General features: G+C 41.6%; 2 protein-coding genes across 3 annotated transcripts in view; one reads left to right on the top strand and one right to left on the bottom strand.

Annotated features, from left to right (window-relative positions):
* Positions 1–57: 57 nt before the first annotated feature.
* Positions 58–8,060, top strand: LOC116838502 (uncharacterized). Its single transcript, XM_032803762.2, has 2 exons — positions 58–510; positions 4,251–8,060. Exons 1-2 carry the CDS (start codon positions 178–180, stop codon positions 5,790–5,792), a joined length of 1,875 nt encoding a protein of 624 aa, XP_032659653.1. The 5' UTR covers positions 58–177; the 3' UTR covers positions 5,793–8,060.
* Positions 6,141–24,584, bottom strand: part of TK2 (thymidine kinase 2) — a 28,816-nt gene continuing 10,372 nt past the window's right edge. Inside the window, exons 6-10 of one of the 2 annotated variants that reach the window (XM_032803765.2) lie at positions 24,059–24,132; positions 15,499–15,587; positions 14,978–15,057; positions 13,138–13,218; positions 6,141–12,708 (exon numbers count right to left, since the gene is read on the bottom strand). In XM_032803765.2, the coding sequence (XP_032659656.1) occupies positions 12,610–12,708; positions 13,138–13,218; positions 14,978–15,057; positions 15,499–15,587; positions 24,059–24,132 (423 nt within the window). In that variant the 3' untranslated portion in view covers positions 6,141–12,609. The remainder of the gene's footprint in view (positions 12,709–13,137; positions 13,219–14,977; positions 15,058–15,498; positions 15,588–24,058; positions 24,133–24,584) is intronic. The other variant, XM_032803767.2, reaches the window with a different exon arrangement.

Here is a 24,584-nt window from a genome sequence, read left to right as displayed (position 1 = left end):
TGACTGACACACAACGTGACCACTTAATTCTTAGCGGTGCCACCGGGGAGCCAATAACGGATTAGACAGAAGAGACTCAGCGAAGGTAAAGCAGGATAGCAACTTCCTCGTTTACAATCCCATAACGTGCTTGAAATTTAAAGAGCAGTAGTTGCTAGTGTGGGACTCCTGCAAACTATGAAGGAGCTTAAAGCAGCAGCACCAGCTAAACAAGACATTTTAAGAGATTATGTTGCATACTATGGCACGAAGTGGTCGGAAGGAAAACTTCTGATCTGCAACGAGACAACGCTAAAAGCAAAAGCTAAACACTTCCTGGAGTCTGGTGCCTGCCCTGCTGAGAGATTTAGCAGGTTTAGCTTCTACAGTATTGCAGAGAATTGTTTACAGATGAAAAAGCAAGAAGGAGGCAATGTTTTCAAAAACCTCATCCAAGCTTTCGAGTTCCTGGAGCTGCTCTGCATCAACCTGTTCCTCTCTCCTTGGAGAAAAGAAATAAAGTCGCTGAAGGTAGGATATGAGATGAAAACAGTAGCATAGCAACAGGATCAGAAAGCTATAAATCAAATCCTCAGGGTAGTGCTTTATTCCTAGTATACTGAACCTTTAATGAAATTAATGATTTACAGCTTAATCCAAGGTCCCCTGAAGTCAAGGGGAAAATTTCTATTGATTTCAGTGGGTTTTCAATCAGGTCCATTATGCACAAGTGATAAAATTTTAAGACGTGCCTAAGGATATGTCTATATTGCAATAAAACATCAGTGGCTGGCCCATATCAGCTGATGTGGGCATGTGGGCTTGTGCTGTGTGGGGCTATACAATTACAGTGTAGAGCTTCAGGCTTGGGCAGGAGCTCAAGATCTGGGACCCCCCCTTGGGGAGGTCCCAGAGCCCAGGCTCCACCCAGATCCCGGACGTCTATGCTATAATTTTATAGCCCCATAGCCTGAGCCCCATGTGCCCAAGTCAGATGACATGGGCCAGCCGCTGGTGTTTTATTGCCTGTAGACTTAGGTGACTTAGGGCCAGTTTTTCAAAGGTAGTTGCCTAAAGATGCAGCTAGGTGCCTTGTCAATTTTTTAAAAGGACCTGAGCAGGTTAGGCGCTTAGCCTTTTGGGAACCGGGTGCCTAGCTGGCACAGGGCCTTTCTAAAATTCAAGTGGGTGCATAGCTACATCTTTAGGTGACTAAATACCTTTTAAAATATGGTCCTTAGGAGCCCAAAACTTTCAATGAGACTTCAACAAAGTGCCTAAGTCACTTTTGAAAACAAGTTTTAGGTGCATTTGAAAACGTTGCTTACGTAGCCGGCCTTGCTAGAAGGGAGCAGCATGCTTTGCACTATACTGGTGAGCAAAAGCGACATGCAGTCTGTTTATTCTCTTCTTTGTGAATGGACTGTTTGTACTTCATACGTCAGCCACATTGCAGTAATGCTCTAACACAGAAAGCATAAACATTAAAACAAGCTACACTAACATTACAGCTTTTCCTTGGCTACTTTTAATGCAAATTGGGTTCTCTACAGATCAGACAAAATGAAGCAATTTTACATAATGTCATCATTGTAAAAGTGTGGGTCCCAGAGCATGAGCTATGAAATGCCATTTAACCCTGCATGGCTGCCAGTTTGGATTCATTATAATGCTCAAATAAATATCACACAAGACAAATCAGTGCACAGACACAGAGAGATGTGGTATGGTAAGTGAGCCAACCCCACTGGCAGAGCTAGGAGGGGGCTGGAGGAAGGATGTGGAGGGGCATCAGCTCTGTGCAGAGCTTGAGCCACAGTTTTCAGCAGTTCTGTGCCCTATGCAGGTCTCGCTTACTCTGTTCCCTGCTCATTCCACCCTGCTGCCATCCTTACTGTGCAGACACTGACACTGGGCTGACCCATGGAAGGTGATGATATGGTTAGAGTCAAACAGTACCCGAAGAAGTGGGAACTATCAACCACGGAATCCACAGAGATGGCCTGGCCTGACTGCTAAGCAGGAAGCCTTTTAGCACATGTTGGTTTTGACTGTCACACTCTTGATTGTGGATTAATTACGCAGCCTATTGACTATGCCCCGCCCCAACAACCTGTTGCTCATCTGTCCATATTGTTCTCTAGGCAAATATGTAACAAACTATCAAAAGGCAGGGGATAAGGAAAAGCTAAACAAGGAGGAAGATAAATGCAACCCTGAGGGAATGGAAACTTTTGATGTGGGAAAAGAAAGTCTGAGGAATATGGAGCCTGGAGCAGACTGACGTAAAATGAATACAGAGAGTATCCTCTGCAAAACAGTTGCACAGGAGTTTGCTTGACCAGAGCGACTACTCCAGCTGCATAATGCTATGATCTTTGAACAACCTTTCTAAATACCTGTCACAATTTTGAGTCACCACCTGAGCTCATTGGAGCTCTTTGTTATATCTTTAGACTAGGTTCAGGGGGAATGAGGGAAATCTAGTGTTCTAACACCAAGGGAAGCTCCAGAAACAGAGATGCACCAGGGAAGTGAGAAGGTGAAGGAATAAGCCCCCTAACAGAGATGCACATATATTCATAGACTCTATTAAATGAATCCAACAATAGCATTATGATTTGTATTAACATAGCCCCTCACAGCCCCAGTCATGGACCAGCAGTCCACTGTGCCAGGCAGCATGCAAAGGCAGAACAAAAAAAACCAGCCCTTCCCCAAGCAGTTTACAATGGGAGTATAAGGCAGGAGACAGGCAGATACAGGTAATGGAAGGGATTATCAATAATGTTTACAAGTAAGGCTTTAAACTGAGATTTTCAAAAGTAACTGCTGATTTTGGGTGCCCAACTTGGCACACTTAAAAGAGGCCTGATTTCCAGAAAGGGTTGAGCACCCTGTGATGCTTTCCCAGGGCACCCAGAACTGTAAGCCGCTGGGATATCCCTCTGCCTCAGCAAGGGAGCTTTGCTGGAGTTTAACTGTGTGTCAGCTCTCTGCCACATCCGCCTGTCCACCTCACCAGCAAACACCTCAAGACTCTGCCAGTCTTAACCTTGCCTTGCAGGTAACATTCAGTAAACCCCCTGCAAGTTCCTCTGCAATACCTTGCCCCTATGACTGCAGAGTCTCTGAAATTACCAAAGTTTGCTGCCTCCAAAGAGACAGTGCACACACCAGCTTGTTAGTTTTGCTGAGGACCCATGCTTTACTGTAACACACAGCACTAAGATGACTTTATGGTAAAACCAAAACTGAGTTTATTACTAAAGAACAGATTTAAGCGATAGTAAGCAGAGACAATATAAACTGAAAATGGGTACAGATAAACCATAAATAAAATACACTTTCTTGTATCTAAAACTTAACAGATTACAAGCCTGGTATGGGGCAATTTCTCACAGTCAGTTCTCAGTGTCCTCAATCCACACGGCTGCAAAATACACCTTTCACAGATTCCAGAAGTGCTGGCCCTTTTGTCCCTTAAGTGATGTCTTTTTCCCCTTCCTTATAACTCTGAAAAACCTTTGAAACATTATTTTTTGAAAAGTAACCCCATACAGAGTTCCCTGCTGCTTGTTCCACAGGGTGCAGAGCATGTCCCTTTTTTGTCCTCTTGTTAATTAGCTCTTTCTGGTGGGTTGATTACTTTGTTTACCTTAGATACAAATATACTTTCATTGTCTGTGCCTTACAAAGTTAGACTCAGGCACATGGGCAAATCCATATTCCTTTGTATAAGACAAGCCTGTTTTTCCACTCTACTCAGATTGTTTGGTCTGAACATATTTTAGGCCAGATCTACACTACAGACCTAAATCAGTATAAATGCGTCACTCAAGGCTGAGCAACACAGTTATACTAATCTAACACTCACCCACCCCCATGTAGACAGCGCTGCATCAACGGAAGAGCTTCAGTGTTCAAGGGGTTTCTATTTTTTAAATTGAAAAAGACTTTGCTCTTGAATGGAACACAAGAAAAGGTGGTTGGTGTTTTTATACTATCCTAGTCTGGCCACAGCGATCTTCTGCTGCTGCCACTGTCCTTTTCAATTAGTGAGGTAACAGGCCTTATCCTCAGCTGGTGGAAATTGGCATAGCTCCACTGAAGTTATTGCACTTGAGCAAAGCAATAATTTTCAGGAGGCTGACAATAATGCTGGTATAAAACCTCAAAATTCAAAACTCAGAGACACCAGTTCGGAGCCCCTTCCCCTGCATGATTTCCCTCAATGCCCATCTTAATGTTTCTTTTTTTTCCCCCCCAAGACGTTTACAGGTAATTTTGTCTACTGTGTTCAATCAGTGCTCCCAGAAAACGTAGTGAACACAATACTGCAGAAAATAGGTTACATTGCAACAACAGCAACAGAGTATTCACTTGTCAGAAAGATAAATGAGGAGGAAACAAAAGAGACTGCACTTGAAATATTTCTTGCAAGAATCGAGTGTGAAACCATCCTTGAAATGATAAGCGAAGAACAACACAGTGATTTGGGGGATATCTTACAGAAGAGAGCACAAAAGCATTGGTATCATGAAGAGAACAAGGACAGAGAGAGTCAACCCTTCCAGAGAGAGGACCCTGAAAATCTGGAAAACAAAGAAAATAATGAGATTTCTTCATGCCTTGGTGCTCAACAGAAGTTCTCAACGAAGAGTGAGAAATCCTTTGAAACTGCTGGAAATAGTAAGACCAAAGATGAATCCCATTTTAAACCTGCTACTGATATGCCTCAGTTAGCATCTACTCAATCCACTAGCAGGCTTCAAGCACACCACAGGCACGTCAGTGAGTCAGCACACTCTCATGGCAAATGCTCAGATAGCGACGACTTCTTGAACAAATACAGTGACATTGTCATAGGACAAAAGCCCATCTTCGGTGAGAATTCTCCTCAGAAAGTGTTTGAAGAGAAGCTAAGAGGCAATCAGAGTGAAGAATGTGTTTTGGTGATCTCAACACCGTTGACAGCAAATGAAGCTGGCCCCAAACCACTCTCACCAGGTGCAAGCGGCCCACAAGCCTTTGCAATATTTACTGACAGTACTCCTGAAAGCAGAAATGCCCTTGATAAATACAGAGCCCAAGAGGTCCCTGAAGAAACCATTGAAGCAAAAATCAGTGATGCCATGAATTGCATAGGCACCTCCATAAATCCTGCAGATCAACCCCAGGAGCTGAAGCCCCTGTCTCATGGCAATATGGTTGTTACAGAATGTAATTTAACCAAAGACGACAAAGTTTGTGAAATCTCTTTATCTTTTAGCAAACTAAAAATCCAGGACACTAGTGATGAAGAGCTTATGTATCCAGTAGAGGAAACTGCACAACCTGAGTGTATAACAAATGTAAATATAAGTGACAAAGACATCAGAGAATGCAATCTCTCCAAGATGAAATATACATATCCAGCTAGGATTCAGACAACAAATAAAGCACCTTTCAGTGTTGGTCAGTCTTCCTCAAACCTACTTGGTAATGCCACTGGGGCCCCTGAGTGTCCTACCACTGGCTCAGATAACAAGAGACTATTAACGCATATGCCCGGTATACATGCAACTTCAGAGGGTTTCAGACACATCAGAGAGCCACCTAATCCCACTTACATCCCTCCCCAAGGTATTTATGTTCCATCTCCAGGCCCTAGCGCCACCACTGTGAATTGTAGGAAGACCCACTTACAGTCTGAAGGAGGCTCACCTGAGTCCTCTTCATCTACAGACAAAGGAAAGTTTGAGCCTTACACTTCAAAAGTGAATGAAACTAACCAAGAGGACTATGTAATTATCAGCAAGGATGGTGAATAAGGAATGCCAGGCCCATATGATTCTGCCAATGTCCTTCACTGTTGGTCAACAACATACATGTATTTCCAGGCGGTCTTGGTCCTCCCTTGAGCAAAGATGCATCACACCAAAGCACATGCTGCTTTTGGGTAGTGAAGAAAGGGTCCATTAGTCTGCTCTGTTTGTCTTCAGTGATCACAGACCTGAATGGTCACCTGTCTTTAATTTGTGTGTATTAAAAATGAGGATAAATTCACAAATGTATTTGATATGATGTATAAGTTAGACACCAGGACCTGCTGTATTTGGCTTCTGACAGGTTTTTCAAATACATATACTGCCACTTTTTTTCCTCTCTCTGTCTCTCTCTCTCTCTCTCTAACAAGTTATTCTTGCAGCAAGGCAGCAAATTTACCTCAAAGAATGAAATAAAGTCTAAAATGTTGTGCAATGGGAAAAATAGATAAATGCTTCCAAATTAAGGTTCCCTGTTTATAGTCTCTCCCATGCCACGTTAAAGTTACTTTTGAAGCTCATCTCCAGTTGCTCATAACATTTCAGTGAAGTTAACTTTTGAGCTAATGTTCCTTTTGCTTGTTCTCAGTCCTAAGATTGATTTAGAAAATTTGGTAAAATTCTGTTTGGATGTTCAGAAAAAAACAACAACGGAGGTAACACATACTCTGCTAAGACATTTTCAGATGTATTTTTGCATTAGAATAATCCTGTGGGTCTTCTAAATATACTTGATTCTGTACAATTATAGGTTTTGATACTTGCCTCTGTTTGCTACCACCAAATAATACCAAAAAATTAAAAAATAAAATATTTTGTCTTGACCCCCAGTTCTGAAATTTGACTCTCTCACACAAACCCTTATGTCTGTACAAAATCCTATTGAACTCAGTGGTGCTTAGCGCAGGAAAAGGGATGGCTGGCTTGGGGCCTTAATGAGGACTAGTGCCTTTAACCAATATGACAAAAGGTATTTATTAATGAAGTTATAACCTTTTGAAAACTGCATGCTTCTCTTGCACTATACATTGTTTTCTACTAACTTTTTAGCAATATGATGAAGGTCCATACTCCAGATATACTTTCATGTACATATATTCCAAGATTTTCAAAAATACATGCTAAAGTTAGAACCAAAGGTAGGATCCTAAATAAGTAGCCTGAGTGCTGACCAGTCCCTGACTTCAATGGGTTTTGGTCACTTATTCAGGAGCCCTCTGTTGTCAAACTTTAGCATTTAAAAATCATGATTCAGGCCTAAACAAATAATGGAATAGTTTTGTCTATATATTTCAGTTTCTTGCCTTGCCTTCTGGGTTTTGATTCTTTAGGGTTCACGTTTTCAATTTTTTCTCCATGAGGGCTAGAAAAATACACACACACGGACAAGACAGAAAGTTGAGATTCTTACTTAACCACATGACTTCAGGGGCTGGGGATTTAAGAAAAACACCAACTCTGGGGAATATTGCAACAAAATAACAAGAATTGGCAACTCTGTAAGACTAACTTTAGGTTCCTTGTATGGAAAATCTTGGCTATTAAGTGTAAATACAAACGTGTGCCTGAAGCAGTATGCAAATACTAAATGTATTTGACTTGTTCATTTAGATACACATGCAGTTATCTGATATTGCATGTTAACAGTACATTTGACTGCTGAAAATGTCTTTTCAAAAATAGTGCTTAGTATAAAGCAGAATAAAAAGTGTATTCTAATGCTAAGCTCAATATATTTTTCAGAAATCTTAAGGAATCTCCTTCTTAGTAAAAGATATTATGTTAGATATTTCCAATACCAATTCTTTCCTAGAGTTGCTTATATGTATATAGAGAAAATATTTGCTGATCATTTCTTCAAGTTCTTTATAATGTCACCATCTGGATTGTAGAACAGTAGTTCTGTGCCAAGAGAAAAAGAAAAACGGGATTCTTACGGGGTGAATGAAAGAGTGGGCTATCAGGAAAGCTGAAGAACTCACACAGGGAAAGCTCTGCACTTTTAAAGTCATTGGAGAATCCCTGCAATGAAGCTCTTAGAAGTTTTAACAGTGTAGCGGGTGTAAAACCCTGACTCCATTGAAGTCAATGGCAGGATTGCACCTGAGGTTTGAGGGAAGTTTACGTTACACACATATCCACAGAGGAATACTTGTTTGTATGTCGTCCAAGTCTACATTCATGTACTTGCTAAACTTTGTTTCGTTTTTTGTGTTTTTATAAGATGCAATTTTCCCCCCACTGGGGATTATTAAAGTTCCTCTTCTGTTTTAAGCTTTGTGTCTAGCAAAAGTTATTAGGGGAGCTCTGACTAGGAAGTTGCAAAAACCGTCCCCACCACACATGATATGTAGTGTAGACACATAGGGTACATCTCTACAGCAGCTGGGAGCAGGCTTCAGCCTGGATAGACAGACTCATGCTAGCAGAGCTTGAGTGGCCACGTGGATGTTGTGGCATGGCCTGGAGCTTGGGCTCTTAAGCCTCAAGGGTTGCAAAAGCCACAAAGATCTTTTTAGCATGCTACTTTGGGCCCTGCTAGCAGAAGTTTGTCTACCTGAGCTGGGAGGCTTGGTCTTAAGCGGCCATATTTTGAGATGTGAACATTTAATGACATATGTGCGATTCGGGGCACAGCTTTAAACCACATAAGCTACATTTTTATGTGGGCCTTGAACTTGTGTTCCATTTGTGTGCATGGAACTTCATGTGTATTCTCACTGCACCTGTGGAAACGCTGAGATGGTCAAGCAGCAGCTACACAGACCGACAGAGGCTGTCTGTAATTCTATTTTATAAATGGACAGAAAGAGAGGCAATGCCTACAGCAGGGGGAGCAGGGGGTCGTGTGTTCCCCCCTCCCCCCGGTTTCTTTGTTTATGTGCCCTGCCCTGAACCCTGCTGCATACCACCAGAACCTTTAAATCAGAGGTTTTCCAACTGTAGGGCATGCCCCCTAGGGGGGCACAGAAGAATATTCAGGAGGCAAGCAGAGGCTCAGGCTTCAGCCCCACATGACAGGGTTCAGGGAGCACCACCCCTACCTCGTTTCACCTATTTTTGTCTGGGTTGGGGTAGGTGGGGCACAACCAAAAATTGTAACCTGTGGGGGAGGGGGCTCAGCTGAAAAAGTTTGAAAACCTCTGCTTTAAATCATACCCCCTACTGTCAACAGTTATGCATCATCTCTGGACAGAAACTGGAGACAGACAGCAAGGGAGGTTTCTAAAGGGCCAAGCAATTTATGATCCCATTAGCCAGTGTGCTCCTGCATACAAGTTCTAATAAATGTTGCACCTCTCTTTGCTTAGTTAAATTACATCACAGTCAGCACCTGCACTTAGTTGACAGCAATACCAGGGCTGCATATGTCTCTTGCTAAAGGGGGTCTATTTGTTTTGGTAAAATGTGTGCATATCTTCTTGCAAGCGGTTGACTTTAACTGTGCTACAGCTGATACTGATTGTCTGTGGATTAAATGGGGATTTACTTAGTGATTGGATATCTTTCTGTCACAAATCTGAGTCCCAGCCTATTCCCAAAGCGACATGCTACACAGAGCTAGCCCCTTTGAATGGCTCCACTCCCTTGCCCTGGATTACCAACATTCTCTTTTGATCCCTACAGAAGCAGCTCTTAGGCTGTGGAATCTGGTAGTTGGTGATACTACTCACTCACTCACACACGCTCTCCCTCAGGGTGTCCTGAGCTAGTCATTTTCCCTACTTACCATTCATATCACACCCATGACCCTGTGCTGTTTAGAATTATAAGTGCTGAAGAACCATAGGTTAGCTTTAGAACAAATGTTCTTGAAAAGGTAAGAACCAAGAAAACTGAATTTCAGTGCAAGGAAGATTAAAACACATTAAGAAAAGACAATAGGGGAACATTATAATTTGTTTAGGGATAGTAAGCATAGATTTAGAAAGCAGGAGATTATGAAACAAATTGTTTGAGGAAGAAACAAAAAAGTATTGATAGGGATTTAGGAGAGTTTGTGATACTGTCTGATAGAGAGATTTAGGCTTCCAGTGCCCAACTGAGTCAGTTTTTATAACACACAAAAAAGTAGCTCCTAAAACACACTACTCTGCCAATGTTCAGAGAAAAAAATGTGACAATCAGAGTAACCACCAACAATTTGAGCAAATAATCGAAACAATGCCATTCTGCTGAAACATTTTAATTTACACAGTGAATTTGGAATCAAGACTGAAAGGGTTAAAAACTTCCCTGCTCACTAAAGGGCTTCTATTAAGGAAAAATATATATAATTAATTGAGCATTTAAAACATATGGGACAATCTCCAAGGAGTTGGCTGTTTTTGGTCTCTCTTAGGGTATGCTCAGCTTGTGTGTTTTCAAGAAACATTCAAATACGATTATTTTTTCCTCTACATTTAAAATCTTTATATACGTAAGCAGTTAGAAATGTTGGATCTTATTGTTCAGCAAGAGTACTAAAGCTTTAGAACAGAACCACTGAACCTAGGCACTGCATTCACATGCTTTAGAAAATTAATTTAGTGTTGCACTCAGAAACTCTTTCTGCACAACTACCAGCATTAGACTGTATAAACAGAGAACAAAAAATCTTGTTTGAGGTTTAAAAAAAAAAAAGAAGAAGAAATTACCAGGGTGTGATGGGGTGTTCTCCTCACCCGACAAGGTTAAGATAGTTAGAGAGGGAGGGAAAGAAGGAAGGAAATGCAGGGAGAAAGTGGAAACCCCAGGGGATCCAGGCCCGGAAGGAAGGAAGGGTTTATCCAGAAGGGTGGTGCAGTGAAAGCCTGAGAGAGATAATGTAGGAAAAGGCGCCAAGAAACAGCAGCAAGATTTAAGATGGTACAGACCTTAGCATCTGAGTAGAGGCTCTCCGAATTAGAACCTGGAGTAAAGGGTGGGCCTGGGTTCCTCTACCAGCCACTGGGGAAGTGGCACCATCTGGGCAGCGATGGAGAAGACTACTGGAAACAGTTTTCTATGGAATGACTGATACCCCAGAAATGGGAAAACACATAGTGACCTGACTGGAGGAACAAGCCATGAAAGGAGAGTACCTGGGTCAGAGAGAGAGAGAAAAGAGACACGGCACGGCATGCAAACAAGCATGTGTCGGACCTGGAAAGCACTAATCTCCATAGCAGCAAGGAGAAGGTGCTCTAGTAGTGAGTGGACCCCATGACACAGGGCCTCCTCTCTTAGCAGCAGTCCAATTCAAGTAGAAACTGAATAAATTAAGGACTACAATGAAACTATAAATTAACTACACATGACTACAACGAAAACTGAAGATACACCTTTGTGTAGTATCTGATTGTTATTATTCTTAACCAAATGATGTACACAATGGAATTCTGTATCTGAAAGTTACTATCTTCTGTTTCTAACACGTCATAGACATTGATTACTGCATGTTTACATTTACGAAAACATCTTAGCTGAGCTAAACACTGAGCTAAACACTGAGCTAGTTTTAAGATTATACAGTTCTGACATGTCCAGTGAAGTAAATGCTTTTTTTTGCTATGTTGTTTTAAGCAGAGGTGTTCCTGGAAGCATTTCTAATTTTACTAGCACCAGTTCAAACAACCCAAACTTTTATAGAATAAACAAAGAATCATCCCTTCCAATTTAAAGAGAAAATAAAGTGCAAGTTGTTTTAAGATTGCTCCGTTAAAAGTGCCAACATGAGGACAGCACTCGAGAAGGTAAATAATAAGTGATCTATAAAAACACCACAGAGCAGTTTAAGAATTAAAGTGAGAATTTAACTTTCACTAGATGTTCTCTGCTCTCTTCTTGATGTCTGTAGCCAGGAGAAGCTGGGATCAAGATGACCCTATGTATTGCCCTGTCACATGTTCTTAAACTTACACAAGGCAAACATCTACTAGAACATAAAAAGTTTAACCTATCAAATAATCAGTATCAGAATTACCACCCAATTTCAATGCATAATAAGAAAAATTCTGTCACATGATAGAAAAAGTTTAAGGGACAGATTTTCAAAAGAGATTTTCATTTGGAGTCAGAATTTCATTGAGAACAGCTAGATACTGAACTCTTCTGAAAATCTGGGCCAGAGAGCTTTAGACCCCAAATTCTTATAAAGCCTGGGTAACTTTATGTACCTGAATTGTCCCACTGAATTCAATAGAACTATTCAGATGCATAAGTATTTGCAGGTTTGGGGTTTGATTCTGATCTCATTTAAATCAGAAATAACTCCAATAAAGCCAATGAAGTCACATTGGTGCAAGTGAGATTAGAATCAGGTCCATAATTAAGAAGTGAACTGTTTAGTTTTCCTATTTTAAGTGCAATTAATGATATTTGTGAAAATGGCAGTTGATAACAGTAGCATAGTTATTTCATTGCTTTTCCATTGAAAATTGTTACAAAATTAGATTGAATTTGCTCACTTACTGACTACATAAGCTTGACTTATTCACAGCCTTCTAATTGTATGAAAGGATATATATGGGGCTATTTGAAGTGAAAGAAAGCACTTTATCACGAGAAAATGCAATATCAGAAAGGTATTTATACAATGCAGAAGTGAAGTAGGGAAATGAGATACAGCAGCTTCCTGTCAGAGGTAGTCTGAGATCAGTGAAGCTGCACTGGAACTTAAAAGTGCAAGAAGCTGAAGATAAACAGGATATGGCCTGTTTGTGGCCTTTTCCTAGCTAAAGTCATTGACACTTTACAAGACAAAATCTCAACCAAGAGACCAAATCATAAGAAGTGTTGGGAATGTTGATCAGAATTCCCCTGATGGAAATGTTTTTTAAAGCATGACCATAAAACTGGATTTCTACAGACAGTGTTGCATATTGTACGGGGTTAATATTCGGTCCCGATTTTCTTCATACTTTTCTATCATTTTCTGCATGTCATTGTCAGCCTGAATCACCTAGAAGACAAGAAAAGGAAAATTAGAACAAGAGGCCCTATAAAATCTGTATATTCTTTTCAAAAATAATTCATTTTGCTAGCATTTGAAAAGCAAGGACTTACTACCACTAAGTCCTAAAATGAACTACCTAGGCACTTGGTCAATTTGTTTTCAGTGCAGGTGTTGGGATGGGTTTTTACAAGCAATGGGTCAGATTCTGCAAACACTTACTACTGTAAATAGCCCCTTGGGTGATGAAGTAAGAGTCATTTGCAAGATCAAACTCTAATGCTGTATCCTACTGAGAATCAGAACACTTCTTGAAATTTTTCTTTTCCAAATCATATTAGAAAAATAGATTTTGCCTTTACAACTAAAGTGACATTTGAGAATTGAAATTTTCTCTGTGCGCGCTTACCTGGTTACAATTGACCAATATATACTTACAAGCACTGGAGAAGGAACTTTAAACAGCGTTTGTTTAATAAGCCACTCCTCATAGAGCTGATGGATAGCTTCTAAATATTCCTATAAAAAGCCATTCAAAACAAATGTTTACAGAGGTGAAACACACACTGTGGTTTCTGTACTTATATTTTTTAAAGTAAACCAAATCAGCTAAGAGGTCAATGACTACAACCGTGTATAAATATTTGATACTAAAACCCAGGTTTGACATGGTTTGACAAATAAGGTAGGTCCTTATTATGCACTGCATTGTGACTACAGAATACAGTGCATCAGAAACTTTCACCCAACATTTAATTTGACTGAAGTCAGAGACTTTAAGGCCAAAAGGGACCATTGTGATCATCCAGTCTGATATCCTGTATAGCACAGGCCAGAGAGTTTTCCCAAAATAATTCCCATGAAGGATTTCTTTTATTCCCCTAGCTCTAGTCTACCATCCAAGCTCCACTAGCACCATCATTCCCATGGGATGCCATTGCAGCTTCATGGCGAATCCACACAGACTGAACAAGTGGAGTCTTTTAATTTCTTCCTACTGACAATGGCCACAATTTATCACTGGTGTTAGGATTTAACCTACGCTGGATCTAATCCACTGAGTCAATGGGACTGGAGAGCTCTCAACACCTTGCAGGATCAAAATCTTTGTTTTAAATTCCCATGGGAGGAGTCTGACTTAAACCTTACACAGAGATGAATAGACAGAAGAGGAAAGGACAAATGGGAAAACTGAAATGAACACTGACTTCAGAGCTGCTTTTTATGTGGATACGTTTTTCCTACGTTCCCAGTTGATTTTCTTCAATTTCCACTCACGTCATTTAAAAGCATTTTTGCTTGTCAGCAGCTATTAGATTTTCATGAAGAGGGCCTAACCTTTTCCATTCACTATAGGTTTTTTCCTCAGTAACAGAGAAAGACACTGCAAAGTACAACACATGATGTCTCTTCAAAGCCACCGTAGTAAAATAATAGCTAGGGCTTATTCACCTTGGGGACATTTCACATGGCTCAGGATTTAGCTCTTGGCTTTTATCTCACCATACATGTTCAACCTACCCAACTGCTCTTACTAAATCACCTTACAACAGAGGCACTTTAGTAATAGGCAGCACATTTCTTCTATTACCCCATTTATTTCTGGCTTAGGGATTCATTTAAAAAGACTTGTTTGAGGCAGGACCTTCACATAAACTATAGTTTAGGAGATATAGTAATCTAATTGTACAACTTACTTTTATTAGGTTCCTGTATCACTGCGTGCTTGATTTTTCAAACAGTGCCTTCTTTTGGGGCACAGGCAAACACCTGGAAGGGCATTTTTCAAGCCCAAACACCTCTGCATACAGCTGATGAAGTTTGCACATATAAATTCTATTGCCCACATGCACAGGGGCTCATACTCAAGAAGTGCATGCGGAAAAGGAGAACAGGCAGACACCCTTTGAAAATTTTGGTGGTGAATTTCCTTTTCTTCCCCATGTCCACTGAATTGTATTGTACTGACCTACCAGAACTGCAAACATGGAGAACTTGGGGTAGTCGCTGTCCAAAATTTTTTGAGTTTTAAATAGAGACAAGTGAATCCTTATCTACTAGACTATAAAGCTACAATGAACCCTACACGGTCTTCCTAATAAGTTGCACCCATCAGTGGAAACGTGGCAAGACCCTGACTTTTATTAACTGACTACAGTACATGATTTTATATTTAGACGGAGAGGAGCTACAGATTAAAAGCTATGAAGATACAAACACATGATACCCTGAAAGGTATCTTGAGCCTTTGCTTAACTATGATGGAAGATTTCCTTACCATAGCAATGACCTTTTCCTCTTCTCTGCATCTATTCTTTAATCTCTCATAACAAGTTTCAGGAGACGTCTGTAGATAAACTGCCATCAACAAAACATTGGAACAGTTATTTTCACGGGGTCAGGTTAGAAAGCAATGTAAAGCAGAAATCTTCTCCACAACCAACAGAAAAGCAATCTGTGGTAGGCATTTCTGACATGGATATCAGCCATAAATGTCCACAGTGGCTCCACTGCTGGCCAATCTATCAGACACCAGTGGATTTTTTCTCGGAGGAAGGTAGCCACCTCCAAACATCGTAGATATATATAGGTGAAGTACGGTAATGTAACAACATCACCAAATGTTCCAAAGGCATCACTGCTGTTTAACGTGTACACTAGAAGGTATTTCTTACATCACAGAAATTTAGGGCACAGGAAATAGAAATAGGAAAACATTTTTTCTCCTTTTTCATAATACAATACACAAAAAATACTCAATTTAAACAGGGACTAGTGTCAAAGAAGAACATGTTTTACCTATCAAATCAACTGAAACATCAGTGTTCTTCGTGATCCATTCAAACCATTCAGTTAGCACTATGTAATCCACTTCTGGCATTCTCCCACTGCAACAATCAATAAGAAAATGATTTTTTATTACCTTTTTTACTACAAAACCATACAGTGTACAAGAGGGCCTGCTTCTGATCTCTCAAATGATTTGCACCAGTATATCTTTGACCTCACTAGAACTACTCCCGATTTACACCAGCATAAGTGAACTTAAGACTCATACTGCCTTTAGTCACACAGAAATATCATTCATGGGTCAGACATCTGAAAAACAATTAAAAATGAAATAGTGGCTAATATAACCCTCAGTTTTAGTAATACAAATTAGTATTTTATGCTATGCCACAAAAACACAGTTACTTGGTGAACGAAGTAGGAAAATGTTACAACATCAATATCTATACCGTAGATACAGTAAATTAGCATCAATTATATTTCTAACATTTTTCACAGTGGGACCGTTATGAATGTATTTAAACTGTTGCACGCCATGCTGCCATGAATGGTTGATTGACTGACACAGAATTGTCAGGGGTGGAGACAATTGGCTGATTGCTCATCAATGATGGTGCCCCAACGACCAGTGTGGTTATGGGAGTGATGATGATGACCCCAAAATGGCCATCTTGATAAGAACAACCAGTAAAATATTAAACATGTAAATGAGTACAAAAAGTACTGATGTGTAGAACTCCTAGCAAACCTATAACCATTTGCAGCTTTCAGATGAGTTTAAAAGAGACAGACGTCTCGGCCATTCCTTTGGCGACATGTCTGGGTCGTAACCAGGGTGGAGACAGCAGCATATAAAGATATTTGCAATATCTATATTGGAGTTAAGAAAGAAAAAGAGCAAAAGCTTGCAGAAATTATACTACCTCCATTCCTTGTCTGCCATCCAAATTAACAGCTTGCCTCCACAGTTTGGAGAAAGACAAAGGGAAGGGTAACAATTCATTGTGAACAAACAACTGTTGTTTTTCAAATACCCGTAACTAGCAAATGTTTTTCTGTGTTACCATCTATAATGATTTTACATTTTAACTGCACAAGCCAAGGGAAAAACAAACAAACCAAGGTTGATTCTGCCACTTTTTTTCCCCAAGACATATGAGAAAAGGAAGAGTGGCAAGGCTGGATAGAAATGGAAGTACAAAACAAAAACAATAACAAAACCCAGAATTAAATATATACTGCATTTGGGAGCCAATCCTGAAAACCTCTCATGCGCAGGCAGTCTTGCTTATGCGACCAGTGCCATTGAAATCAATGGGAATATTTTGTATGAGCATCTGGAACAGGCTCATGGAAAATAAAGGTCATGTGTAAGAATCAAAGCAGAAGCTCCTCTATCTCAACTGAAATCTTGCTGACGAGGACATGACTTTTCCAAAGTAAAAGTTCTCATTGTCAAGGTTATATAGGAATGGGAGCAACTTCCTAACCCAACTACTAATTTGATTTTAAATGGAAAAATTAACTTAATTATGATTTAGTCATAAAAATCATACCCATTCAAATGCACGTCTAAAATTGCTAAAAAACAAATACGTGCTTCTATTTCAATACTAAATATAGAGTTGTAATAATGATAAGAATACAGGAACATTTGCATTTCTGTGGCGACTTTCATCATAGAATCTCACAGCAAATGCAAACGAATGGAGCCTTGCAACATCCCTGTAAATATTCTTCAGTTTTTCACTGACAGAAGTGCTGAAGCACCGAGAGTTAAAGTGACTTTGAAAGCCTACATATGGAGTCAATGGCACCGCTGGGGACAGCACCGGGAATTTTTTTAGCTCCCAGTCCCTTGATCTAACAATGAGAAAAGGAAGGAAGCATGTTTAGATTAGAGATCTGGACCTCCGCTTGCTCCGTGGCTTTGAGTCAGGGACTCATACTATATCCTGTTTCTATAAGCAAAGTCTAACCTCTGTTCTTATACAGAATGCCTATCCACCTCTGAGCAGCCTGGGTCTTTATTTCAAAAGATTCAAGGTCCCCTTTTTTAAGAACAAAAATGCACTTTTCTTGTAATTGATAGTAAACCCCTTAAATAAATACCCCCTTGCACTGATACTAAGCTACAACCCCTCTTCTGCCATCCAGTTTCTTATATTTGGTAAACAATCTTTGCTGGAAGGGTTAGTTGAATAGCTTGGACCTGGACCTCTCAATAAAATTCCAGCAGCCTGAACCTGAAGACGTCACTCCAGTTGGTCTGGTTTTTTGGATGCTCATTACAGATTCTGTTGATATACCACTGGCAACCGCTGTTGGAGTCACTTTGTGGCCCTTGGTCGGTTTACTTAAGACAGCTGATTTATGACATGCCTAGCGATAAGGATCTCTAAGCCTATCTGAACTGAATATGAGAATCCCCCAGGGACTAGCTAAAGGTGAAAGAAATTGTTCCTTTGGCTCCCACTTGAAAAATGAGGTATACTTCTTTATGAAGACTATTAGTTAAGTAAATGGTTACACTCCAGAGCATTTAAGATGGAGCTTTACAAATTCCAAAAGTTCAATGATTTTCTTTAATCTCACTAACTCTCATACAGAGGTTGAAACGACCTCCATTAACTGAAACTACAGCATAACTCATCAATGCAGATAAAGAACAAGGGCCAACTTCCAATTACGTACCCTACACTGCCATTATTGAAAAGCAATTTGTTTTATGCCTTTGGGCAACCAATGAAAGTAGCCTACTGCTAACACCACATAGCTCAAGCTCTCCATTAAACGATCTAGAATTGTGCTAAAAGCTTCCACAGCAAGGACTGCATTCTAGCTAGTACAATAATGTATGTATCTCAGTGCAACACTCAGGTCATGACTCTCAGAGCTAATCAATACAGAACAACCCTCAGAACTCTCTCTTCCAGGATATCTAGTGCAGGGGTTGGCAACTTTTCAGAAGTGCTGTGCCAAGTCTTCATTTATTCACTCTAATTTAAGGTTTTGCGTGCCAATAATACAATTTAACATTTTTAGAAGGTCTCTTTCTATGTCTATAATATATAACTAAACTATTGTATGTAAAGTAAATAAGGTTTTGAAAATGCTTAAGAAGCTTCATTTCAAATTATATTAAAATGCAGAGCCCCCCAGACCGGTGGCCAGGACCCAGGCAGTGTGAGTAACACTGAAAATCAGCTCACCTGCCGCCTTTGTGGGGGCAAAGGGAGCAGCTGCCCTGGGGCCAGCGATTTAAAAGGGCTGGGGCTCCGGATGCTGCTACTGCAGCAGTGGCACCCAGAGCCCCAAGCCCTTTAAATCACCACAGGACCTCTGGGCGGTGCGAACCAGGTGGCCTGCAAGGGCTGGCTGGGGGATGCTGACTCCTAGCCCTGCCTCTTCTGCCCTAGGTCCCGGCCCTTCCAGGAACCAGAGCCGCCCCCGCCCCATACGGTAAGTGTCCTGAGTTACTTTCACCCCTGTGTAGTAATAATAATGTTTTTATTACATTACACATTTTATTTTATATTCTCGCAAAGCACATTAACAGATAGGGACGTTGTGAATACATATGTAATCCTAGATAACTATACATGTATATATAGATATCTTAAGATATTTCAGCATGGCCCTCTTAACCCACAGTCCGTTAACATGCAGTCGTGATGGCTTCACTCCCGACACCCACGTGTCTGTACTGTACTTCAGTATCACACCCATACACCAGGTTCACCTGTGCAAGAACAGTCTCTCTTCACACGCATGCTCACATATCACATGCCACTAAACTCTCAGCATTATGAAGTGACAGTCCTTGGGCTACCCAGGCCTGCGAGCCACCTTGTCACCCCTGCCTCCAGTGAGAGGGAGTCTTCCCTCTGGTAGCTGGGTGACAGCTCACAGGCACCATCAGCCCTTCAAGCACTGCTCCCTGGGCTTCTGCCAGCCCTAACTTCCCCTTGCAGGTTAACAACAGCTCCACCGCAATCCCGGAGTCCCTCTGAATTGTTCTCCTGTGACATCCAGTCCCTGACACTGGCTATTTGCACAATTACCAGATCCTCTGCACACAAAGGTGCACTGGACCCTAGCTTACTGGTTCTTCTTTAAACCACCACCCCTATTACCCACACAACACTTACGATAAAACAAAAGGAGGTTTATTAAAGGAAGAATAAAAATTTAACTAGAACCAAGAGTGTGGTGGAAACAAGTGATTACAGTACAAAATAAAATCATGGACCGTGAACCTTGGCCTATACTTATCAATAGTTACCTTTCCTATTTAATAAAGTAGATTTCCCACCCCACCAAGTTCAGTCTATTGCAAAGCTGGCTGGTTTCTCATTAACCTGGATCCAAAACGTTCATGAAAGCACCCACCTCCGCCAGGGGTTCTCCTCGTTCAGTGCATCCAGAATGTCTTTTCTACACTCTGTGATTCTGAATACAGTGTTTTGTTTCCATACACAGCCAGGGTGAAACTTTGTCTGGTTTAAAGTTCCTTTTTCACCTCTGAGAGGTTTGGATTGTTTGCCTAGGGAGGTTGTGGAATCTCCATCACTGGAGATTTTTAAGAGCAGGTTAGACAAGCATCTGTCAGGAATGATCTAGATCAGGGTGGGCAAGCTTTTTGGCCCGAGAGCCACATCTGGATGGGGATATTGTATGCAGGGCCATGAATGTTGGGCTGGGGCAGGGGGTTCGGAGTGCAGGAGGGACTGTGAGGTGTGGGAGTGCAGGAAGCGGTTCAGGGCAAGGGGTTGGGGTGCAGGAGGTTAGGGGGCTCAGGGCAGGGGATTGGGGTGCAGGCGGCATTCAGGGTGCAGGCTCCGGCCCAGTGCCACTTAGCTCAAGCGGCTCCAAGGTAGTAGCAGCGCACACTGGGGCTAACGCAGGATCCCTGCCTGCCCTGGCACAGCGCCGCTCCCAGAAGTGGCCAGCATGTCCGGCAGTGGTTCCTAGTGGTGGGGCGGGGCAGGTCGCTCCACCACGCGCTGCCCTCACCTGCGGGTACCACCGCCGAAGCTCCCATTGGCCATAGTTCCCTGTTTCCAGCCAATGGGAGTTACACGGGGCGGTGTCTGCAGGCGAGGGCAGCGCACAGAGCCCGCTGCACGGACATGGTGCCAGCTGCTTTTGGGTGTGGCGTGGGGCCAGGTCAGGCAGGGACCCTGCCTTAGCCCCGCTGCGCCACGGGGTTGGCAATCCCATGGGCGGTTGAAAGCCCTGATGGGCCACATCTGGCCCATAGTTTGCCCTGACCTGGCCTAGATAACACTTAGTCCTGCCATGAGTGCAGGGGACTGGACTAGTGACCTCTCGAGGTCCCTTCCAGTCCTATGATTCTATGGTGCTGCTGGTGGTTTTGCATGGATAGTTTTGGGAGGAAGCAAGGTTGGTCAATCGAGATTTTCATCACCTTGACAACTGATTAGGGATTGCTTGAATGAGCCATCCCTGAGGCCCATCATCTCTTAGTGTTTAATTTCAACTCCAGGTCCACAAAGCATACTTCCAGTATAAACACACTGGTTTTTAAATATTACCTGTGCATACATCTCACAATGATTATGAGTCTTGACAAGTTATGAGCTTTCTGTAGACACCTCACATGATATCCCTTTTGGATAAATGCCTTGCAAAGTATATGTTCGGTGTAAGGAGTTTGTCAAGTCTGAAGTGAGAGTGGTTTATTAAGACAGAGACCTCTTGGCAAAGTCCTCTGTTGTCACACATGTAAATAGAGAATATCCATAGAATGAATATTCCCCATGTCTCAGAACAGTAGCAATACCTATTTAGTGTGGGGAAGATTTTCAAGGTAATGATGGCAGTTAGGTGTCTAACTCCCACTGATGCCTCTGAAAATCTCCTCTTATCAAGACTCAGCATAAGAAATATGATTGCCATGCAAACTTGGTAAGTAATATATCTATGCCAGGTCAATGCATAGCTTTATTTTCTTGATATTTAGAGAGAAGAAACTATTTTGTGGTAGCAATTTCAGTGCAACTACTGCACATCTCAGATGGTTTAAAATCATCAGGGCTTTGGCTTCATGCCTCAAGCTTATCCCCCTCTGAAGTGTTTTATAATCCTCCCTCAGTGAGAGGGGAGAGATTAAATGACCTCTTAAGGCCAGCCCTATAATTCTATGGTTCTACAAGAAACCAGAAATACACATCTTGGTGCATCTTAGAGTTGAAGACTACTTACACTGGCTATTTAGTACAAAAATTTCTTTAGTCATAATCATATATACACTAAGTAATAAGATTGCCTGTGGCTACAACACGCCCCATTTTAGGAGATCCAAAGTAGGTCCTAAACTACATATAACGTAGTTATTAACTATTAATTATATATTAACTGTCAAATCACATCTACTAATTATAAAAGACCAATCACTTTTTGTCCCTCTGCCTCACCTGTCATGTCTCCTTTTCCATATTCTATGAGTTCATTTCCCAAACACCTAAATATCCATTCACAGACTCTGACTTTTGTTTGTTTAATTTGCAACCGATTTTACAGTTTGTTGTAATGAGACACAAAGTAAATACCTGGTCCCCAACACTAAAAAAAGATACAAAAACAGAAATGACAAAACCATAGCTGCCTGTAGAAAATATGTTACAAAGTCAAGAAATAAAAGTCATTGCACATTATACTTAGCCTTTTAGCAGTAGGCAAGATTTTCAATCCTTCTGACACAGGCATTTGGTCAGAAATGAAAAAAGCAAATCAATAGCTTAAAAGAAAGAAAAAGAACTAAGTACTGTATAGTCTTCTGAATACAGACTATGATAAACAGTGACTCTTACTATTTTCCACTGTTTTTACATGCCTTACATCTTAGCTTATCACTTATGTAAACATTCCAAGTAACTCAGTAACAAACACAATGTAGCATGGATGCCATCTTGTGGATCTATTGGCAAGCAGCTTTTTTCCCCACAGATTTGGGCAAGATACATTTTTCCTATAACCAGTGTGAGGTTTCATAAACTATAACCCATTACAGATTGTTTCAAATGTATTAAAAAGCCAGCATAGAATCATAGAATTGGAAGGGATCTCAAGAGGTCATCTAGTCCAGTCCCCTGCGCTCAAGGAAGAACTAAGTATTATCTACACCGGGGGTGGGCAAATTTTTTAGCCTGAGGGCCACATCGAGGTTGCAAAACTGTATGGCGGGCTGGGTAAGGAAGGCGGTGCCTCCCCAAACAGCCTGGCCCTTGCCCCCTATCTGACCCCTCCCACTTCCCACCCCCTGACTGCCCCCCTCACAACTCCCAACCCATCCAACCCCCCCTGCTCCTTGTCCCCTGACCACCCCCTCCCAGGACTCCCATCCCTAACCACTCCTCCAGGACCTCACCCTCTATTTAACCCCCCCGCTCTCTGTCCTCTGACTGCCCCAACCCCTAGCCACACCCCCGCCCCCTGACAGGCCCCCGGGACTCCCATGCCTACCCAAGCCCCCCATTCCCCATCCCCTGACCACCACCCCCAGAACCTCTGCCCCATTCAACTGCCCCCTGCTCCCTGTCCCCTAACTCCCCCATCTCCAGACTCTAGCCAAATCTCATTTGTATATTTAATGTACATTGTATCTACTTAATTTCCCTGTTCCAATTACCTATAGTTTTATTCTTTGTGTCTTGTCTTAAATTGTAGTGCAGAGGTCTGCAACCTTTCAGAAGTGATGTGCTGAATCTTCACTTATTCACTTTAACTTTAGGTTTTGCGTGCCGGTAATACATTTTAACGTTTTTTAGAAGGTCTCTCTCTGTAAGTCTATAATATATAACTAAACTATTGTTGTACATATAGTAAACAAGGTTTTCAAAATGTTTAAGAAGCTTAATTTAAAATTAAATTAAAATGCTGATCTTACACTGCTGGCCCACTCAGTCTGCTGCTGGCCTGGGGTTCCGTTCACCTAGCTTGGCAGCGGGCTGAGTGGAGCCTGCGGGACCCCAATTGGCAAGAGGCTGGCAGCCAGAACCGTAGACCAGCAGTGGGCTGAGTGGGGCCAGCGGCCAGGACCCCAGACCAGAGGTGCAGAAGCTCCTGTTTGGTGCTCAGGGTGGGGATGGGGATGTGGGGGGGGTACAAACTGGGGGAAGAAATGGGGGAGAGGGGAGCTTGGCTGCCAGCAGGATCAAACTTCTGCCTCCTGCCCCTGCTGAGTGGGGCCGGGACCCCGGCAGGTGGCAGGTAGCAGCGTGCCATTAAAAATTGGCTTGCGTGCCATTTTTGGCACACGTGCCACAGGTTGCCGACCCGTTATAGTGTATCTTTCTGAATACTATTAAACAGATATTTTGTTTCAGCCAAGAGAAGATTGGATTGAAAGAGTTTGTGTGTGTTTGTCTGTGTGTATATATATGGCAGCACTGACTAAGTAAGCAACCACTAGCTCTCTAATACACTGCTGCAGATTTTATGGATTACCGAAATGCAAATAATCATAGAAAACTAAGATGATCAGTTTATTTAAAACGCTCTACACTTAAAACAAGAAGCTAAAGTAGTAAACTATGTACTGTACCTTCGATATAAGTTTTCTACAAAAATGTGTTTTGCACTGTGAATTGACCTCTCCATCATTCTTAGCGGGGAAATCTACAAGATAAAAACAACAGCCATTCACTAGTTTTACATTTTCCAGTGTTCTAAGTTTCTTTCACCCCCTAATGCTGCATAGTATGTCCTTTTACATCCATTTTTTTATTAATCTTCTTCATGCTCACTACATTATTAAACTCCTACTAAACTCTGCTAATTGTAACATGGACTAATTGTTTGGGCAGAGAGAAAAAATTACTCTTACTCAGAAACATTTCTGACAGGTTTTGGAGTGGTAGCCATGTTAGTGTGTATCAGCAAAAAGAACAAGGAGTACTTGTGGCACCTGAGAAGCTAACAAATTTATTTTGTTAAGCTTTCATGGGCTAAAACCCACATTATGTACATAAACCTGGGATTCCAGAACCAGGACTTTCCTGACACACTAGACTTATGGAAGATGTATGAAGGATAACTGCAGGAGCACCAAACCCATCAATACCAAGAAG

The sequence above is a fragment of the Chelonoidis abingdonii genome, chromosome 19, assembly GCF_003597395.2.
Source record: "Chelonoidis abingdonii isolate Lonesome George chromosome 19, CheloAbing_2.0, whole genome shotgun sequence".
NCBI classification, from domain to species: Eukaryota; Metazoa; Chordata; order Testudines; family Testudinidae; genus Chelonoidis; species Chelonoidis abingdonii.
Note: the sequence above shows the minus strand (reverse complement) of the source record. Positions and strands in the feature narration are given on the sequence as shown.